Source organism: Aquarana catesbeiana, linkage group LG05 (genome assembly GCF_042186555.1).
Source record: "Aquarana catesbeiana isolate 2022-GZ linkage group LG05, ASM4218655v1, whole genome shotgun sequence".
NCBI lineage: Eukaryota > Metazoa > Chordata > Amphibia > Anura > Ranidae > Aquarana > Aquarana catesbeiana.
The window spans coordinates 223,064,012-223,085,330 of NC_133328.1; the positions used below are offsets into that span (position 1 = coordinate 223,064,012).

Genomic DNA, 21,319 nt, shown 5'->3' on the forward strand with positions numbered 1-21,319 from the left:
TTTATAATCCATACCAGACCTAAGGGCCTGGTATGCCCCGCGCTCGCCGCAATAGGAAGATTTGTTTTTCCTATTGCAGCGAGCGCGAGATGCAATACCATCCCCTCGTGTCGTATTTGGTCTGTCGGACCAGCCTACACACGAGCGGGCTTTCCGTCGGACCAGCACACACACGAGCGGACTTTCCGCCCGAAACTGAGTCCGACGGAAAGATTTCAAACATGTTTAAAATCTAGGTCCGGCGGGCTTTTGGGAAGAAGTCCGCCGGAAAAGTCCGCCGCCGCCCACACACGGGCGGATTGTCCGGCACACTCTGGTCCGCCGGACCAAGTATGCCGGAAAGTCCGACCGTGTGTACGCGGCATTAGGCGTTAATTTATTTCATTGGAAGCACTTTTCTAGAGCTTTTCTGGCATTTTTTTGTAACGAAAAAGCGCTTGAGAAAAAACTCCTCAGTGTGAAAGCAGCCTAAGGGTCGGTTCACACATGGGCAACACGACTTTAACGCGACTTTGTACCGCGACTTCAACGCGGCTTCAGCGCAACTTTGGCACGACTTCGGCAAATTACGAGGCGACTTCAAGTCGCCTCCATGACGGGCGACTTCGCTGGCGGCCCCCCCCACCGTACCAGGCCGCATGCCCTCAACATGGGGGGTGCTTTGGGGCATGGGGGGCGCAGTGTGCGCCCCCCCCCAAAGCACCTTGTCCCCATGTTGATGAGGACAAGGGCCTCTTCCCGACAACCCTGGCCGTTGGTTGTCGGGGTCTGCGGGCGGGGGGCTTATCGGAATCTGGGAGCCCCCTTTAATAAGGGGGCCCCCAGATCCCGGCCCCCCACCCTATGTGAATGAGTATGGGGTACATGGTACCCCTACCCATTCACCTAGGGAAAAAAAGCGTCAATAAAACAAACAGTACACAGGTTTTTAAAATAATTTATTAGGCAGCTCCGGGATCTTCTTCCGACTTCGGGGGTCCTCTTCCGACTTCGGGGGTCTCTCCGCCATCTCCTCCCGGTGTCCGCATCTTCTGCCGGCTCTTCCGCTATCTTCTGCAGCTCAATTGCTAGCGGTGGTCCGGACTTCTGCCTTCTTCTTTTCTTCCAGAGATGTTGACACGACGCTCTCTCCAGCTGGAATGGTCTCTGAACGCTCCGCAACGGACTTATATAGGCGGTGACCCCGCCCCCTTATGAGGTCACTGTCCCAGGGCATGCTGGGGCTGTGCCGTCATAAGGGGGCGTGGTCATCACCCGGTGACCACGCCTCCTAAAACGTCACAGACCCAGCATGCCCAGGGACTGTGACGGCATAAGGGGGCGGGGTCACCGCCTACATAAGTCCCTTGCAGAGCGCACAGAAACCATTCTGGCTGGGGAGAGCGTCGTGTCAACATCTCTGGAAGAGAAGAGGGAAGAAGATGATCCAGAGGTCCGGACCACCGCTGGCAAAAGAGCGCCAGAAAATAGCGGTGGAGCCGGCAGAAGATGCGGACACCGGGAGAAGACGCCGGAGAGACCCCCGAAGTCGGAAGAAGATCCCGGAGCTGCCTAATAAATTATTTTAAATACCTGTGTACTGTGTTTTTTATTGACGCTTTTTTCCCTAGGTGAATGGGTAGGGGTACCATGTACCCCATACCTATTCACATAGGGTGGGGGGCCGGGATCTGGGGGCCCCCTTATTAAAGGGGGCTCCCAGATTCCGATAAGCCCCCCGCCCGCAGACCCCGACAACCAACGGCCAGGGTTGTCGGGAAGAGGCCCTTGTCCTCATCAACATGGGGACAAGGCGCTTTGGGGTGGGGGGGGCCGCAGCGCGCCCCCCTCCCCCAAGGCACCAAACCCCCCATGTTGAGGGCATGCGGCCTGGTACGGTTCAGGAGGGGGGGGGGGGGCGCTCGCTCGTCCCCACCCCCATTCCTGTCCGGCCGGGCTGCGTGCTCGGATAAGGGTCTGGTATGGATTGGGGGGGGACCCCCCACGCCGTTTTTTCGGCGTAGGAGGTTCTCCTCAAGGTCCATACCAGACCCAAGGGCCTGGTATGCCCTTGGAGGGGGAACCCATGCCGGATTTTTATTTAAAATTTGGCGCGGAGTTCCCCTCAAGATCATCTGAGCACAAGTCGCATGCCGAAGTCGGATCATGCGAGACGGCGATCCGACTTTGATCCGACTTCAGTGATAGTCAATAGGCTGAAGTCGGATCAAAGTCGGATCAAAGTAGTACAGGGAGTACGCTCTGAAGTCGGAGCGACTTCAGTAGTGTCTATTAAGACGCTAGCGTTAACTCCCATTGAAACTATTTCTGGAGCGACTTGGGGCGACTTGAGGGCGTACAAGTCGGATCCCAAGTCGCCCCAGTGTGAACCGAGCCTAAGTGGGATGGACAAGTGATATTTATTCCCTTTAACATCTACAGCTTGCTAAGATTTTAGCAGATATCCAACTACAGTGATGTGCAACAACAATGCGTAAGCATGTGTCTGTGACCAATTTTTTTTTTCAAGCACATTGCAAAAAACCAACTAACCTGCACTGCAATGAGTTACCCTAATCTGGACGACCAATTTGCAAGAAAACTACTTTTTACAACACAATGATGCCCATATCAAATACAGTGGGGAAAATAATTATTTGATCCCCTGCAGATTTTGTAAGTTTGCCCACTTACAAAGAAATTAAGGGTCTATAATTTTTATCATAGGTGTGATTTAAATAATAGAGACAGAATATCCACCAAAAATCCATAAAAAACACATGATATAAATGTTATAAATTGAGTTGCAGTTTAGTGAGTAAAATAAGTATTTGATCTAACCAACAACAATTCTAATCTAACCAACAACAATTCTGGTTCCCACAGACTGGCTACAGTATGTGCTCATGTGGTACACAAATTAGTCCTGTCAATTTAAGAAGGTGCTCTCAACGACAACTCATTATGTGTATAAAAGACACCTGTCCACAGAATCTCTTTCTTCTATTCAAACCTCACCATCATGAGCAAGACCAAAAAGCTGTCAAAGCACATCAGGGACAATATTGTAGAACTGCACAAGATTGGAATGGGTTACAAGACCACCAGCAAGAAGCTTGGTGAGAAGGAGACAACTGTTGGAGCGATTATTCGTGAATGGAAGAAATACAACATAACCAACAATCGCCCTCAGTCTGGAGCTCCATGCATGATTTTGCCTCATGGGGTAAGGATGATCATGAGAAAATTGAGGGATTAGCCTAGAACTACACGGGAGGAGCTTGTGAATTATCTCAAGGCGGTTGAGACCACAGTCATCAAACAAACCATTGGTAACACAAAACGCCGTCTTGGATCGAAGTCCTGCAGCACCCGCAAGGCCCCCCCCCCCCCCCCCCCCAAGAAGGCACATGTACAGGCCCATCTGAAGTTTGCCAATGAACAAGGGAAATGATTCAGAGAAGGATTGGGAGAAAGTGCTGTGGTCAGATGAGACCAAAATTGAGCTCTTTGGCATTTACTCAACTCGCTGTGTTTGGAGGAAGAAAAATGCGTACTATGACCCGAAGAACTTAATCCTATAGAAAATTTATAGAGGGAGCCCAAACTTGAAGTTGCCAAGCGACAGCCAAGAAACCTTTAGGTTTTAGAGAATATCTGTTAAGAAGAGTAGACCAAAATGCCTCCTGAGATGTGTGCAAACCTGGTAACAAACTACAAGAAACGTTCTAAATCTGTGCTTGCCAACAAGGGTTTCTCCACCAAGCACTAAATTATGTTTTTTTGGGGGATCAAATAAATACTTATTTTACGCACTGAACTGCAACTCAATTTATAATATTTGTATTGTGTTTTTTCTGGATGTTTGGTTGATATTCTGTCTCTATTACTTAAAATTATAGACACTTTATTTATTTGTGGGCAAACTTACAAAATCTGCAAGGGATCAAATTTTTATTTTCCCCACTGTATATTTGGTAGTATTGGGAGCAGAGGGTGGATGAATAATGTACAAACGATATAAGAGATAATCTAAGCACCATAAACGTCTATGACATTTTTCTTTCACCTCCACCTACCAATGACTGCACTGACTTTATCTGGACCATACATTTCAGGCAAACCATTTTTTTGGGGTTTTGGATAGACTGAAAAAGAGTTAATCCGATTGTGAAGCGGGGGGAGAGTCGCCTCACTATTTGTACTGGTGACAATTTTTACCGAAACAGAAAGTAAGGCTGGCCATGCACATTTAATTTTCTTGTACAATTTTCGTTTAGATTTAGCAAAAACCATATATGATGAGGTCAAACCTAAACAATCAATTGTTGCAATTGTATCCAATTAGGCAGGCCCTTGCATAACATAGTTTAAGGTAACTCTAAAGGAAAATAGTACAAGGGATTTGAACGTGTATGGCCAGCCTATGGGGCAATCGAACATTTTAGAGTTGGCCCCAGAACAAGGTAAGAGGAATCTCTAATGAGGACACTTGTTCTGTGGACAGCTGTCTAAAGCTTCATACACAGGATCAGAAATTTGCACGAAAAATACCGCTTTAGAAGCGATCACATGATAATTCAATCGTTAGTACACAGCTTTCGAGAGCCGGTCACGACAGTTCATCCAAAATTATCTGAAGGGACAAAACACAAAAATTTTTCTCGTACATTATCAGTACGACTTACGTTTTATTAGTGCACTATTCATCCAAAATAAATCTGGAAGAGCAAGACTACGCAATACGCATGCTCGGACACAAAAGAGTACATTCCAATGCAATAAAACGCGTTACATCACTTCCAAAGTTGTAATCTGTCGAACGAGAATATTCATAAGTTTAGCAACCTATTTATTTGAGACTTCTCTTCTCATCGTGTGTACGAGGCTTAAAGTGATTGTAAAGTCCCATTTAAAAGAAAAAAAAAACAAACAAACATGTTATACTTACCTGCTCTGTGCAGTAGGTTTTGCACAGAGAAGTCTGGATCCTCTTCTCGGGCCCCTCTTTGCTGCTCCTGGCCCCTCCCTCCTGTCAAGTGCCCCCACAGCAAGCAGCTTGCTATGGGGGCACCCAAGCCGAGTCACAGATATGTGTGTCCATTCAAACACTGAGCCTCGACCCGGACCCGCCCCCTCTCTCCCCTGACTGGCTAACCGACTTTGATTGACAGCCGCGAGAGCCAATGGTGCCGCCGCTGTGTCTCAGCCAATCAGGAGGCGAGTCACTCGTGGACATCGCTGGAGAGAGATGGGGCTCAGGTACGTAATTAAGGGGTGCTAGGGAGGCTGCTACACACAGAAGGTGGTTTCATCTTAACCACTAAAGGACCATAAGGATTTGCCCCCTTAATGACCAGGTCATTTTTTTGCGATCCAGCACTGCGTTGCTTTAACCACTTCATGCAAATCACCGTACCCGGACATCGGTACTTTGACACAAAATACTTACTATACGACTATTATACTATTTTCGGGAACGCTGTGCGTTTCTCTATGAGATAAAAGTGGTCTCTAAGACGGATTCACCGCAAGATCACTTTTATCATTGGCGGGAGAGGTCCCCAACCCCCTCCCGCCGCACTCCGGTCGTCTCCGCCGTTTACCAGACCCGCTGGTAGCAGCGGAGACGATCGCGTCCTCTCCCATGGATGCCGACTGAGGGGAAGATGGCCCCTGCTCGGCTTCACGGCATGGAAGGGTGGAAGCGATGTCAAACGTCACTTCCGCTTATAACTCTTAAAAGGAGAAATTTTTATTATTTTTTTTGTTGTTGCATTTTAGTGTAAATATGAGACCTGAGGTCTTTTTGACCACAGATCTCATATTCAAGAGGTCCTGTCATGCTTTTTTTTTCTATTACAAGGGATGTTTACATTCCTTGTAATAGGAATAAAAGTGACCCAATTTTTTTTAAAAACTGTCAAAATAAAAAATTTAAAGTAAAATAAGTAATTAAAAAAATATATTTTATTTTAAAGTGCCCCGTCCCGAGAGCTCGCGTGCAGAAGCGAACGCATACATGTAGGGCTGAAACAACTAATCGATTAATCGACAACCAATCGATTATGAAATTGATCGATTACTATTTTCATAATCGATTAATCAGCCAGTAACATAATGGGGTTAAAATAAAACTAAAATTAGCCCTTTATAGTACAAAAAGAGCAAATAACCGCTACTGTATATATTACTTTCACAGTTCTACAGTAAAAAAAAAAAATTAACCCCTTACAATAGTTTTTTATTTGTACTATAAAGGGCTAATATTAGTTTTTTTAATTTTTTTTAACCCCATTATGTTACTAAAGGTCTTAGACCTAGTTCACATCTATGTGTTTTTTGGTGCTTTTTGCAGAAACGCACTACAGTTCATTTACATGGTTTCCTAAGGGACATGTTCACATCTATGGTTTTTTCAGCCACTGCGTACTTGGAAAGGGTCAGGGACTTTTTTTTAACGCAAAAAACAGTGCTTTTTTGGTTCAATATAGTTCAATGGAGAAGCTGCAGAAAGCATGTAATGCATTTTTGCAGCAATTTGTGTTTTTTAATCTGTCCAACAAATTGGCCAAAAAAAAAGGCAAAAACGCAAATCGCAGCAAAATCATGTGTGCAAAAATTAAAACTCACAGCAAAAAGCACTGCAGAAGCAGATCAAAAGCAAACTGCATAGGTGTGTACCGAGCCTTATGCTGGTCACACGGATCCATTTTCAGACGAGAATATTCAGAAGAAAAATCTTCGCTGAATGAAAGAATGTTTGACATTTTCACTTGTTTTTAACATTCTGTTTTTAAACAATTGCAATTTCTGAACAAAAACCCCATACACTGTCTGCAAATTCCTTTGGCCAAGAAGTTTTATATTATTTCCAAATTTTCCCATAACTGTGGTTGAAGATGAACGTCGATTTGACCCCACTAACGATTAGAAAATCGAACGAACGTTCTTAAAATGACATTTTTTTTGGAAGGAAGACATTGTTTGTTTTTTAAATAAAATTTTTTTTATCTGAGTCTGATGATATTTATCACATTCACCCTTTAATAGTATATAAAGTATAACTCTCCTCTAATTGTAGATGTAATATATCTCTGTCTGTTATTCTCAGAGTGGATTAAATATTTTGCTCCCTAACCATAGAGTTGGTTATTTATATTTACCACTGCATAGAGATATTTAAGAATAAATTGCCTTTTTTTTTAACTTTACATATTAACTAAAATATACGCCACACTTTTTTTTTTAAGGTTATTAACCGATTAATTGAAACAATAAATCGACCAACTAATCGATTAATCGTTAATTGCAGCCCTACATACATGAGTAGCGTCCGCATATGAAAATGGTGTTCAAACCACACATGTGAGGTATCGCAGCGATCATTAGAGTGAGAGCAATAATTCTAGCCCTAGACCTCCACTGTAACCTGTAGAAATTTTTAAACGTCATCTATGGAGATTTTTAAAGGTAAAAGCTTGTCGCCATTCCATGAGCGGGCGCAATTTGGAAGCGCGACATGTTGGGTATCAATTTACTCTGCGTAAAATTATCTTTCACAAAATAAAAAAATTGGGCTAACTTTACTGCGGCCTTATTTTTTTAATTCAAAAAAGTGTATTTTTTCCAAAAAAAGTGCAAATACAGTGTGACAAAGTATTGCAACGACCGCCATTTTATTCTCTAGGGTGTTTGAAAAAAATATATATATAATGTTGGGGGTTCTAAGTAATTTTCTAGCAAAAAAAAATGATTTAAATGACAGTGGTTAACTGACAATTTTGCAGTCGTGCAACGTTGTACCCAAACAAATTTTATGTCCTTTTTTTGTCCCCACAAATAGAGCTTTCTTTTGGTGGCAATTAATCACCTCGGTTTTTATTGTTTGTGCTATAAACAAAAAAAGCGACAATTTTGAAAAAAAAAAGTTATAGCATCTACAAAATAGGGGATAGATTTACGACACTTTTATTATTTATTTTTTACTAAAAATGGCGGCGATGTGCGCTTTTTAGCGGCACTGCGACATTGCAGCAGACAGATCGGACACTTTTGACACTTTTTTGGGACCAGTGACATTTATACAGCAATCAGTGCTATTGTCACTGATTACTGTATAAATGTCACTGGCAGGGAAGGGGTTAACACTAGGGGGCAATCAAGGGGTTAAGTGTTCCCTAGGGAGGCGTTTCTAACTGTGGGGGCAGTGTACTGACTGGAGGAGGAGAGAGATCGCTGTTCCTGATCACTAGGAACAGCAGACCTCTTTCTACTCCCCTGTCAGAACGGGGATCTGTTTTTTTACATACACAGATCCCCGTTCTGGCTCTCTGTGGACCGGCCACACGCATCTGGAGTCGCGCCCCCTATCGCTCTTAAAACAGCTGATATATACTTATGGCGATTCGCGCAGCCGTGGCTACCTGCAGCAGTATAATGATGCGTCTGGTCCGCAAGCGGTTAATGCATAGAATGCATTAAGATAAAAAAACTTTCTGCCTTTACAATTCCTTTAAGAAGGGAACTGCAGAGTCCTAACGCCTGAGTGCACATCCACTTTCAACTGATGAGCTGCAATTTGCAGTCCTACAAAATGTGAACACGCCTTTTAACAAAGAAAAGGTGATTAATTATTTTAACTTGTTCATCTAGACTGACAACACTGTTCAAAACAATGGAAAGTGAATAACCCTCCCACTCTCATTCTGAATGCTTTTGTGCAAATATATCCGCCTTTAGTTCAGGTAACATACAAACACGGACTGGAAAATAAAAAACCCAGGACAAATACTCTCACAAACTTATGCTGGCCATACACTATACGAAAAATTGGCTAAACCCATTTTCAAAAAAGGAACATGAAAAGCCATGAAAGGAAATGAATATCGTTAAGAGATAAATCGTTCAGAGGACATAAATGAATCCATTTTTTTGTTTGTTTTATTTTACAAATACCTAGTGAAAACAGTTTGGACCAGAAGCACATTAACCTTTCAATTTATCGTTCGTTCGACAGAAAATTTCCAAACTTGTTCTTCGTTTTTTCGGCTCAAAAACATCCCAAAGATTTTTGATTTTGTGCCCATTAACTTGCCAAAAAATGAACTTGCGAAATGAGCGAATTTCGGACGATTTTTCATATAGTGTATGGCCAACATTAGGATGCATACAACACTTTTAAGCACCCGACCTTTTAACTAGAGGTCGACCGATATGGGTTTTTCTCGTGCCGATGCCGATATTTAGAAATCGCGGTGGCCGATGGCTGATATACGATGCCGATTTTTTTGGGCCGATATGTTAGGCCAATTTTTTTTTTTTTTTTTCCTTCATTTCATAAAATCTAACAATTAGACCCCTTTGACACTGGGGCGTTTTTCAGGCGCTTTACAGGCGCTATTTTTAGCCCAAAAGTGCCTGCAAAACGGCTCCCCTGTAGTCTCAGTGTGAAAGCCTGAGTGCTTTCACACTGAGGCGATGCGCTGGCAGGATGTTAAAAAAAAGTCCTGCAAGCAGCATCTTTGGAGCGGTGTAAATGTAAATGTGGCGCATTTAACCCCTTCCTCGGCTGCTAGCTGGGTTACAAGCGCCCCGCTAGTAGCCTAATGGCGCCGCTAAAATGACGATAAAGCGCCGCTAAAACTAGCAGTGTTTTACCGTCAACGCCTGCCCGCTCCAGTGTGAAAGCAACCTTAAGTAATAAGTGATACAGAAATTTTTTTTTACATTTAAACATTTATTAAATAAAACAAACCTCCAATCAGTTCACTTGTATGTATAATTTAGAATATATATATCTTAAATAATACACAAAAACATCCAGCCATCCATCCATCCACGTTCAGCCATCCCTCACTACTCTGCAATGCCCTGCAATGCTGTGCAATACTCTGCTATGCCCCGCAATACTCTGCAATACCCCTGCAATACCCCGCAGTACTCTGCAATACCCCGCAGTACTCCGCAAAACTCCGCAATACCCCCCAGTACACTGCAATACCCCGCAATACTGTGCAATACCCCGCAATACCCAGTCATACTCGGCGATGCCGTCATGCTCAGCCATACTCTGCAATACCCCACCATACTCTGCAATACTCAGCCATAGTCAGCTGTACTCGGCCTCTGTTTGTGGCCAGGCTGTGGAAGTCTCACACGTGGTATCGCTGTACTCTGTAGGAGAAGGAGAATCTATTTTGGGGTGTCATTTTTGGTATGTGTACATGCTACGTGTTAGAAATATTGTATAAATGGACAACTTTGTGTAAAAAAAAAAAAAAAAATGCGCTTTAACCACTTCCCGCCCGCCGGCTGTCATACGACGTTCTTGACTTTGTGTGGGGATATCTGAATGATGCCTGCAGCTACAGGCATCATTCAGATATCAGCTTTTTCAGCCGCCGATTCCCTACACCATTAGAACGATCATAGTGGCTGTTCCACTACTTGATCATTCTTACGGGAGGCGATGTCCCCCCCTCCCGCCGCCCTCCGGTGCTTCTACCGATTCACCACTACGATCAAAGCCAGGATCTTTTTTTTTTTTCAGGCTTCCCAGCCTAGAGGTGAGATGTGGGGTCTTATTGACCCCATATCTCACTGTAAAGAGGACCTGTCATGCCATATTCCTATTACAAGGGATGTTTACATTCCTTGTAATAGGAATAAAAGTAGTCAAAATATTTTTTTTTTTTTTGGAAAAAAGCAAAAAAGCATCAAACTAAAATAAATAAAGTAAAATGAATAAAAAAAAAAAAAAAATTTAAAGCGCCCCTGTCCCTGTGTGCTCGCATGCAGAAGAGAACGCATACTTAAGTCCCGCCCACATATGAAAACGGTGTTCAAACCACACATGTGAGGTATCGCTGCGATCGGTAGAGCGAGAGCAATAATTTTGGCCCTAGACCTCCTCTGTAACTCAAAACATGTAACCAGTAAAAAAATTTTAAAGCATCGCCTATGAGGATTTTTGAGTAGCGAAGTTTGGCGCCATTCCACAAACGCGTGCAATTTTGAAAGGTGACATGTTGGGTATCTATTTACTCTGCGTAACTTCATCTTTCACATTATGCAAAAACATTGGGCTAACTTTACTGTTTTGGTTTTTTTAAAGCACAAAACTGTTTTTTTTCCAAAAGAAAGCGTTAAAAAAATTGCTGCGCAAATACCGTGCGAGATAAAAAGTTGCAATGACCACCATTGTGTTCTCTAGGGTCTTTGCTAAAAAAACATATATAATGTTTTGGGGTTCTATGTAATTTTCTAGCTAATAAATGATGATTTTTACATGTAGGAGAGAAATTTCAGAATTGGCCTGGGCACTCCAGAACGCCTAAAGGTGCGCCATGCATGTTGGGCCTCTGTATGTGGCCACACTGTGTAAAAGTCTCACACATGTGGTATCACCGTACTCAGGAGTAATAGCAGAATGTGTTTTGGTGGTAATTTGTGGTATGCATATGCGGTGTGTGAGAAATAACCTGCTAATATATCAATTTTGTGAAAAAAAAAAAAAGAAAAAAAAAAACTTGATTTTGCAAAGAATTGTGGGAAAAAATGACAACTTCAAAAAAATCACCATGCATCTTTCCAAATACCTTGGAATATCTTCTTTCCAAAAAGGGGTCATTTGGGGGGTATTTGTACTTTTCTGGCATGTTAGGATCTCAAGAAATGAGACCGTCAGTACTTCAGGTGTGATCAATTTTCAGATATTCGCACCATAGCTTTTGGACTCTATAACTTTCACAAAGATCAAATAATATCCACCGATTTGGGTTATTTTTACCAAAGATATGTAGCGGTATAAATTTTGGCCAAAATATATGAAGAAAAATTACTAATTTGCAAAATTTTATAACAGAAATGAAGAAAAATGCATTTTTTTTTACAGATTTTTCTGTCTTTTTTCTTTTATAGCGCAAAAAATAAAGAACCCAGCGGTGATTAAATACCACCAAAAGAAAGCTCTATTTGTGTGAAAAAAAGGACAAAAATTTCATATAGATACAGTGTTGCATGACTGAGTAATTGTCATTCAAAATGTGAGAGCACCAAAAGCTGAAAATTGTATTAAAATTGTATTATATTTGACTTTTTAATTAATATCATAAATTTAAAAAAATATAATTATATTTTCGACCGCTATTGGCACCTTTTCAGCTGTCATTTTGGCCACCTTTTTTTCTATTGGCAAAACGCCCATAACCCTATTTTCTGCCCATAGCATTGGTAGTTTGGTACATCCCTAGAATCTTCCCCCATCAAAATACAATGATCAGTGTTGCTGGCATTAATCATTCAGCAAAAACCTGACAGGCTGGTTGTACACAAGTTGATAGATCAACTTGTGTACAACCAGCCTGCCATATATGGATCAAAATTGGGCGAGTCCATTTGATCCATGTATGGTGGGCCTGTGTGTGACTGTAGTAACTGGTTGTTTTCTGATACAGGGTGAAGTTCCCCATTTGGTGTTTTCTAGATCAAAATAAGTGTTCACAGTGGCAAATGCTACCAATAAACTATTTTCTGTGTTCATATACCAAAGTACAGCTTCTACGAAGGGTCATCATTGAATCTGACATTCATTTGCAGAGTTTAATTGCAGTATTTAGATCAAAGCAACTGTGTGGCAAGAAGGAAAAACGTAAAATGTGGTCTGCAAAAGACTTGTTTTATAGTCATGTGAAAAATTCAAGAGGAACTTTACCGATAACAACTTGATAAAAAATAATGTTCTTTAGCAAGGAACATACATTCCACATTAATAATGCTACCAAAATGAGTGTGTGTTGTAAACTGCCTCGAGCATTGTTCCTGTTTCTTCTTGCTGGAGGATGCCATGTTGCTGAACCAAATCATAAAGCAGAACTAAACCCATCGATTTAACGGTTTCAAAAAACTGTTACATTCCTGGAATGCCAAGATTGCCAACTGCCACATTTGCTTGTGTCCATAAACAAACTGTCAAACCATCAAATGGCTGTCATAAGTGATCAAATGTGCAGCACCATGGCAGCTTCTAGGGGTTTTTTTTGTCAAAGCTTATTTGAACAAGCTGAAGTTAGAAGCCGATTGGCTACCATGCACAGATGTACCAGATTTTGCACTCTCCAGTTTTAGTAAATCAACCCCTCTGGGTATTACTGGAATTTACACAGTAATTTTTCCCTTCCTATCTTGTAAAATACCTGGTTGATCCTGCCATTTCCTGTGTCCCCCTGTCTGTGCTGACCACGGTAATCATGGCTGCTGGGCGTGGCCAAGACCGGCATGTGAGAGGAAGCATCTCACACAGCTCCCGGCGTTAATCCGGTAACTGATCCTCCCCCAGCCATCCGATTGACTCCACACCGACATATGCAGCAAGACTGCACACCAGAGACCCCTGTGGAACCTTCGTCGGCCCTCTGTACAAGGGGAATGACCCGAAAAGGACAGGCTGAGATTGCAGGCCTGGAGTTCCAAGATGGCACCATAGTGCTCTCAGCGAAGGGCACACTTCGTGGACAGGACAAGATGAAGGACCTGGCACACAGAACAAGTAAGCTGCACAAGCCCCTGAGTAAAGAGGCCCCTAAGGACATGGTGTATTATGCCCAAAAGCTGCCTGGGAACCTGGGGATGGAGCAGCCATCCCGCTCTGAGGAGACACAGTAAAAGCAGGCAGACATGCAGGCAGCCACTGTCACTGCTCACTGGGGGGAGGATGAGAGGGAATAAACAGCATGACAGGAGAGCTACATGGCCCAGAAGCACAAGACACTGCACAACCCACCCTGGCCGACATCCTTAGGGCTGTGAATAACTGTATAGCTTCTGTTGATACCTTAAAAAGGAACAGTTTGGGGGTTTAAGAGAAGATATGTCATTACTGAGACAGGACATGCAAAAGATACGTGAACGCACCACGACTATGGAGAGCAGGGTGAGTGAGGTGGAGGATCAGATACCGCTCATGGCTCAGGACACTAGGGCTGCATTACAGCTGGCTAGAGAAGCAAACGATCGCGCAGAAGACATGGAAAATCGCCTAAGACAAAACAATGTACGCATAGTGGGTCTCCCAGGGTGGGTGGAAGGCATAGACCCCACCACATATGTGGAGAACTAGCTGATCTAAATTTTTGGCAAAAATGCCTTCTCACCCTTCTTTGCGGTGCAGCGCGCTCACAGAGTGGCGTCACACCCACCCCAGCCAGGACGCCTCAGATCCATCTTGGCGAGAATACTCCATTACCGCGACAGAGAAGCAGTGCTGCGTCAAGCACGGGAGCGGGCGAATATTCAGCACAATGGAACCAGGGTGTCCCTCTACCGGCAGAGGTCCAGAGACACAGGGCTAAATTTACCGATGTCAAGCGCAGGCTGGGGCTTCTGCAATTGCCGTATGCCATGCTGTACCCAGCAAAACTCCAGATAGCTGTGAGAGGCCAAGCACAGTTTTTTGAATCCGCCAAAAACGAGCAGGCCCTGAAAAGGCAAGTACAAATGGAAGAAGACTGACACCTGAACTGTGAGTTAGCCTGAGGGCAAGCATTAAGCAAAAGCGGCAATACTATTTGCTACCCTTGCTACTACATAGAGCACTGGACTACCAGGAATTTGATAGTGTCATAGACACAGAGGGACGTTATGTCTTTATCCACTGTAGATTTATTACATTGCCATGTGTGTTAGCATGTATCTATATCCATCCACCATTAACGGCAGCGGTGCACAGACTCCTGCTTACTTTTTTGGATGGCAGGCCTGATGTGCCGTTGCTAGTGATAGGAGATTTCAATTGCTGTCTGAACCCAGTCAAGGATAGATACCCAAAGCCCTAGGCCCTATGCCCTCTCCAGGGCAACCCCCCTGGCACTGTTGTTGCAAGAGGTGGGCTGGGTGGATATCTGGAGGCACCGCAATCTGGGGGTCAGACAGTTTACCTGTTTTTCCAAATCACACGGCTGTTTATCTAGAATTGACCCGGGGGTGGGTAACTTGAGCATGCTCCCATTTGTGACTGACTTGATACATAGACCCCATAGTGTATCTGATCACTCTCCACTAGTGATACAGATCATAGTAGCTCCACCGGCTATGTTGCCTATGGGATGCAATGGGATGCCTTCAAGGCATACTTAAGGGGAATACTAGTGGTTGAAATGAAAAAGTCAAACACGCCTCCTCTGCTCTTACAGCAGAGCTGGAATCCAGGGTTCAGGAAATGGAGCAAATGTTTATTGCGGACCCCTCTGATTCGGCCAGGGAGGCTTGGCAGGCAGCCCTTTCTGCCTAACAGCATTTTCTCTCCTCCTCGGCCGAAAAGAAGAGTTTTTTTTGCAAAACAGCTGTTCTTTGAGGAGGGTGAGAAAAACGGCCGCTAATTGGCATGGATTGCAAACTCTCATCAAAGGTCACCCGCCATAGGAGCTATTAGGGCCAGGGTGGGCAACATAGTATGCCAGCCTGAGATGATCATGCAGGAACTTGACATTTTTTACAAGACTCTATACAGCCCTGGCACAACATACACCCCAAAAGGCCTAGATCAGTACCTGAGACAGATTGATTTCCCTGAATTGACTGAGAGTCAGCGAGCAAAGTTGGAGGTCCCACTTACAGTAGAGGAGCTACAGGTTGCAGTCCGCACCTTCCCTAACTGCAAAGCCCCAGGGGAAGATGGGATCCCCATGGAGGTGTATAAACATTATTCTGAAGAGCTATTGCCACATTTGCTAAAAGTCTTTAATGAATCATGGAGGGAGGGTTTATTCCACCTTCATTGTCCAAAGCAAACATCGTTTTATTGCTCAAGCCTGGTAAAGACCCAGCAGATCCAGGGGCATATCGCCCGATCTCGTTACTACAGAGCAACGTCAAGATATGTCATCACATCTACTGTGCATGATGACCAGGCAGGTTTTATGCCCAATAAATCCACGGCCATTAATTTAAGAAGGCCATTTCTAAAAATGTAGTAGAAGGCAGATAACATGGGCAGTAGGACACTACAAAAGTGTTTGACAGTATAGATTGGGATTATCTATGGTCGATACTACTGAAATTTGGGTTTGGTCCAAACTATATTTTATGGGTGAAACTTCTCTACAGCCAGCCACAGGCCGCTGTTCGGGCTTTTGGATACATGTCTTGGGGCTTCGCACTGAGGAGGGGTACTAGGCAGGGATGCCCATTGTCCCCCCTCCTCTTTGCGTTAGCTATTGAACCACTGGCAATTGAGATTAGAGCCAATCAGGGCATCACAGGTTTCTGCTATGGCAACATGCAGGAAAAAGTCATGTTATATGCTGAGGACACCCTGCTTCTGCTAGGAGACACGGTCCACTCCCTTCGGGAGGCTATGTTAACCATATCCAGATTCGGTGGATTTTCTGGTTTGCTTATAAACTGGTCAAAATCTGCTCTACTCCTACTGGACCGGGATGACACACAGACAGATGTTCAAATATGTTTATTTTCCCAAGCAGTGGGGCTGTGCCCGCACTACATGGGATAACTGCTCATTTTCACCTAGGGAATTGCAAAGAGGAGATATACTTGCCTAATCTGCCGCTCCTGACCCCCCCACTCCCCCCCCCCCCCCCCCACCAGAAGCGGTCTTGTAAACGGACTGTTCCTGATGTCATCAGCTCTGGACATGAGGAGAGCAGAAACAGTCCACCACTGGACATAGGGGAAGCGCGGTTTTCCAGAGAATGACCGGGTAAGTACTAAAGCTGCACGATTCTGGCCAAAATGAGAATCACTATTTTTTTGCTTAGAATAAAGAAAATGATTCTCGTGGCGTAACATCTTTCCTTCACATTATACAAAAAAAATTAGGCTAACTTTACTGTTTAGTTGTTTTGTTTTTTTATTCATTAACTACTTCCCACCCGGCCAATGTACATAAACGGCCGGTGGGCGCTCTCTCCTTCTGAGTGGACGTTCAGGAACGTCCCTCAGAAAGATGGGGAAAGCGAGCGGGCCCGCACAGCGGCGCAATCCCGGTACGCTCATGTCACCCGGACACAGCGCATCACCAATCGGCAGGAGGGCTCTCTGATTGACCCTCCTGATCACATGACGGCCGTGTATAATCACAGCCGTCATGTGAAGTAAACACAGAGCCGGTTGTTAGACAATCGGCTCTCCTCTCCTCACACAGAAGTAGTCGGTGATGAGAGGAGAGGGGATCGCTGCAGCCGGCTTGTGATCTGTGAGTATGAGCTGTTTTTTTTACAGCTTTTTACTCACTGATCACCAACCTAGTGTCACCACACAATGTAAAACACACGTCCTCATACGATGTCCCCAAAACACATCTCCCCAAATAATAAAAACACCTGTCCCCCACATATGTCCCACTAAAATCACATGTCCCAATGATTATCTGCACACATATGTCTGTGATCACCTGCACACATCTGTACATGATCATTTGCGTATGTCTGATCACACGAACCAATTATTATACACTTAACGGAAATTTTTTTTACCAAAAACATGTAGCAGAACACATTTTGGCTTAAATTTGTGACAAAATTCGATTTTATTGGATTTCTTTTAAAACAGAAAGAAGAAAATATTGTTGTTATTCAAAATTTCCGCTCTTTTTTTGCTTATTTATTTATTTCAGGTACTTATATAGCACCGTCAATTTACGCAGCACTTTACATATACATTATACATTCACTTCAGTCCCTACACCCTCAAGGAGCTTACAATCTAAGGTCCCTAACTCACATTTATACATACTAGGGCCTTTTTAGACAGGATCCAATCAACCTACCAGTATGTTTTTGGAGTGTGGGAGGAAACCGGAGTACCCGGAGGAAACCCACGCAGACACAGGGAGAACATGCAAACTCCAGGCAGGTAGTGTCGTGGTTGGGATTCGAACCAGCAACCCTTCCTACTGCTAGGCGAGAGTGCTTCCCACTACACCACTGTGCCTTATATCGCAAAAAATAAAAAACTGAGACGTGAATACATACCACCAAATGAAAGCTCTATTTGTGCGAACAAAATGATAAAAATGTCATTAGGGTACAGCGTAGCATGACCGCGCAATTGTCATTGGAAGTGCGAGAGCGCTGAAAGCTGAAAATTGGTCTGGGAAGGAAGGAGGCGAAAGTGCCCAGTATTGATGTGGTTAAAGTGTATTTGTTTCCAAAAAAAATTGCATTTGAAAGACCGTTGCGCAAATACAGTGCAACATAAAATATCGTAACAACCATCTTTTTTTTTCTCAAGGGTCTCAAAAAAAAAAAAAAAAAAAAAAAAATTATATATATATATATATATATATATATATATATATATATATATATATATATATATATATATATATATATATATATATATATATATATATATATAATTATAATGTTTGGGGGTTCTAAGCAATTTTCTAGCAAAAAAATAAAGATTTTAACTTGAAACCAACAAGTGTCAGAAAAAGGTTTAGTTCATAAGTGGTTAAACTTCACTCATTTACAGACCAAAGTTCATTCCTTTGATCTAAGAACAAAAAGTTACAATGTTTTATGCCCCGTACACACGGTCGGACGTTGATCGGACATTCCGACAACAAAATCCATGGATTTTTTCTGACGGATGTTGGCTCAAACTTGTCTTGCATACACACGGTCAAACAAAATTGTCGGAAAATCCGATCGTTCTGAACGTAGTGACGTAAAACACGTACGTCGGGACTATAAATGGGGCAGTGGCCAATAGCTTTCATCTCTTAATTTATTCTGAGCATGCGTGGCACTTTGTGCGTCGGATTTCTGTACACACGATTGGAATTTCCGACAATGGATTTTGTTGTCGGAAAATTTTAAAGCAAACTCTCAAACTATGTGTGTCGGAAATTCCAATGGAAAATGTGTGATGGAGCCCACACACGGTCGGAATTTCCGACAACAAGGTCCTATCACACATTTTCGGTCTGAAAATCCGACCGTGTGTACAGGGCATTATAGTTATCTACCAGTGCAGACAATTTTGTGAAAAACTTGGCAGGCTGCCCGTTTTTTTTTCTTTTGACAGCTGAGTGAGCAGAGAACTCTCTAAACTTGTTACATGAAAGAATCTGGAAATTCTGCATAGAGATCACAATTTTTGAACAATTAATCGTGCAACTCTAGAATGGACTGTTCCTGACATTATCACGCCCATAGACCAGCTCTGGACGGGAGGACAGCAGAAACAGTCCACCGCTGGACAAAGGGGAGCACGATATTCCAGAAATTCAAAGGACCAGGTAAGTACAGCTTTCCTTTGCGCCCCTAAACAAAGCGAGGAATTAACCCAGGCAGTGTGGGCAGAGCCCCACTGCATGGGAAAATAACTTTTTTTTCCATGTAGTTCTAACTGTCTAAATTGGCCCTAACACATGTATGAATGTGAGTTAGGGACTTTAGATGAATGTAAACTCCTTGAAGGCAAGGACCAATGTGAATGCACAATACATATGTAAAGTGCTGCATAAATTTACAGTGCTATAGCGGTACCTGTCATAAATAAAAATGAAATGCCTAATAATAATACATGTGCATGAACCCTAAGGCTAAAGGTGTGTTTTGCTACGGTGTGAATGGCAGCATCAGGAACCTACTCATTCCTGCTGCTGTGTTTGACAGGTGTGAGTGGCTATCTGCCAAGCCCATACACTTCAATGACAGATTGTCGGCATCCTCGGTGATTCGTACAGGCATCGATTACCTGCGGTGATCGCCATTGGATGCAGTTTATGCACTGGGCTTGGCAGTCACAGCTAGCCACTCACACCTGTCAAACACACCAGCGGGAATAAGCAGATTCCTGCTGCTATCATTCACATTGTGACAAAAACACCCATGCGAGTGTACCCTAAAACTTGCCAACACATGACATACTAGAGCAGGGATATGAAATTAGCGGACCTCCAGCTGTTGCAGAACTACAACTCCCATGAGGCATAGCAAGACTCTGACAGCCACAAGCATAGCACCCAGAGGCATGATAGGACTTGTAGTTTTGCAACAGCTGGAGGTCCGCTAATTGCGTATCCCTAGAGGTAGGTCATTATTCTTGCATACCATGGTTTGGTTGTAGCAAAGAAGAGTGAGAGATGTCCTACCTGTTGCTGTGGGCTCAGAGAGCTCCTCACAGGAGACTGCTCCTCGGTGATCTTCTGCTTGAGTTTCTTGAACATGTTGTCAGAAGGAGCTTTCCAGGGGTTGAGAGGATCTCCAACAGGACCGAGCTATAAGAGAATACAAAGTATAAGAGAAGCTGTACACATAATATGAGCCTGCATTACATTCCCCTATCCAGAAATATCACTATACACATGAGACAGCCAATCACTACACAGCTACACACACATAAAAAACACACCTGTCACCTATCTCCTCTACTCACAACTAGAACCTTGCACACACCAATGAATGTATACTATACTTTATGCACTGTCTGGATGTCTTCCGCTTCCTGGTCTCAAGTGGTCACAGGCACTCACCGTGAGCGGACGGGCCTACCTACTGCGCATGTGCGGCCAACGTGGAGCTACGGAACGATGGAAGGGACAAGTGAGTGACTAGAGAATGTAGCGCTAACCCCGCCCAACTCCTGTGTATGATTCTGAAGTCTGGGGAAAGGATGCCTGTACACAGGGATACGTTTAATTTGATAAGCTGGAGATCTTAGTTTAATGTGGAATTCGTGTTCTGCTGCTGTGCTTTGTAATAGTTTTAATAGAAACATGTCTTCTTCCTTTGAAGCCATCCAGTCAGTAGAGTTAAAGGCACAGTCCACTTTTTGTAAACAATATAAAAGGTAATGCAAAAGGAAAAACGTGCATTTTATTATTTTCTGCATTAGAATTTTGTAAGTGGGCGGACAAGGTCATACGATGCCCCTAGGGCAAAGGTGGCATACTGTGTCCCCCCATCTGTGACGTCAATTGTCATATCCATCTACATAGTGCAGAGGTCAGAAGTATGTAATGTACAGAGTACAGGGGCAGGAGTATGTAATGTACAGAGTACAGGGGCAGGAGTATGTAATATGCAGAGTACAGGGGCAGGAGTATGTAATGTACAGGGGCAGGAGTATGTAATGTACAGAGTACAGGGGCAGGAGTATGTAATGTACAGAGTACAGGGGCAGGAGTATGTAATGTACAGAGTACAGGGGTCAGTAGTATGTAATGTACAGAGTACAGGGGTCAGGAGTATGTAATGTACAGGGGCAGGAGTATGTAATATACAGAGTACAGGGGCAGGAGTATGTAATGTACAGAGTACAGGGGCAGGAGTATGTAATGTACAGAGTACAGGGGCAGGAGTATGTAATG

At 43.5% G+C, this 21,319-nt stretch overlaps 1 protein-coding gene across 7 annotated transcripts in view; it reads right to left on the bottom strand.

Annotated features, from left to right (window-relative positions):
* GOLGA4 (golgin A4) overlaps positions 1 to 20,540 on the bottom strand; it is a 267,321-nt gene extending 246,781 nt beyond the window's left edge. For 4 of the 7 annotated variants that reach the window (XM_073630579.1, XM_073630577.1, XM_073630578.1 and 1 more), the window contains exons 1-2: positions 20,425 to 20,540; positions 20,102 to 20,227 (exon numbers count right to left, since the gene is read on the bottom strand). In XM_073630579.1, the coding sequence (XP_073486680.1) occupies positions 20,102 to 20,176 (75 nt within the window). In that variant the 5' untranslated portion in view covers positions 20,177 to 20,227; positions 20,425 to 20,540. Of the gene's footprint in view, positions 1 to 20,101; positions 20,228 to 20,361 lie in introns of all 7 variants that reach the window. The other 3 variants (XM_073630573.1, XM_073630576.1, XM_073630574.1) reach the window with 3 other exon arrangements.
* Between the last annotated feature and the right edge of the window lie 779 nt (positions 20,541 to 21,319).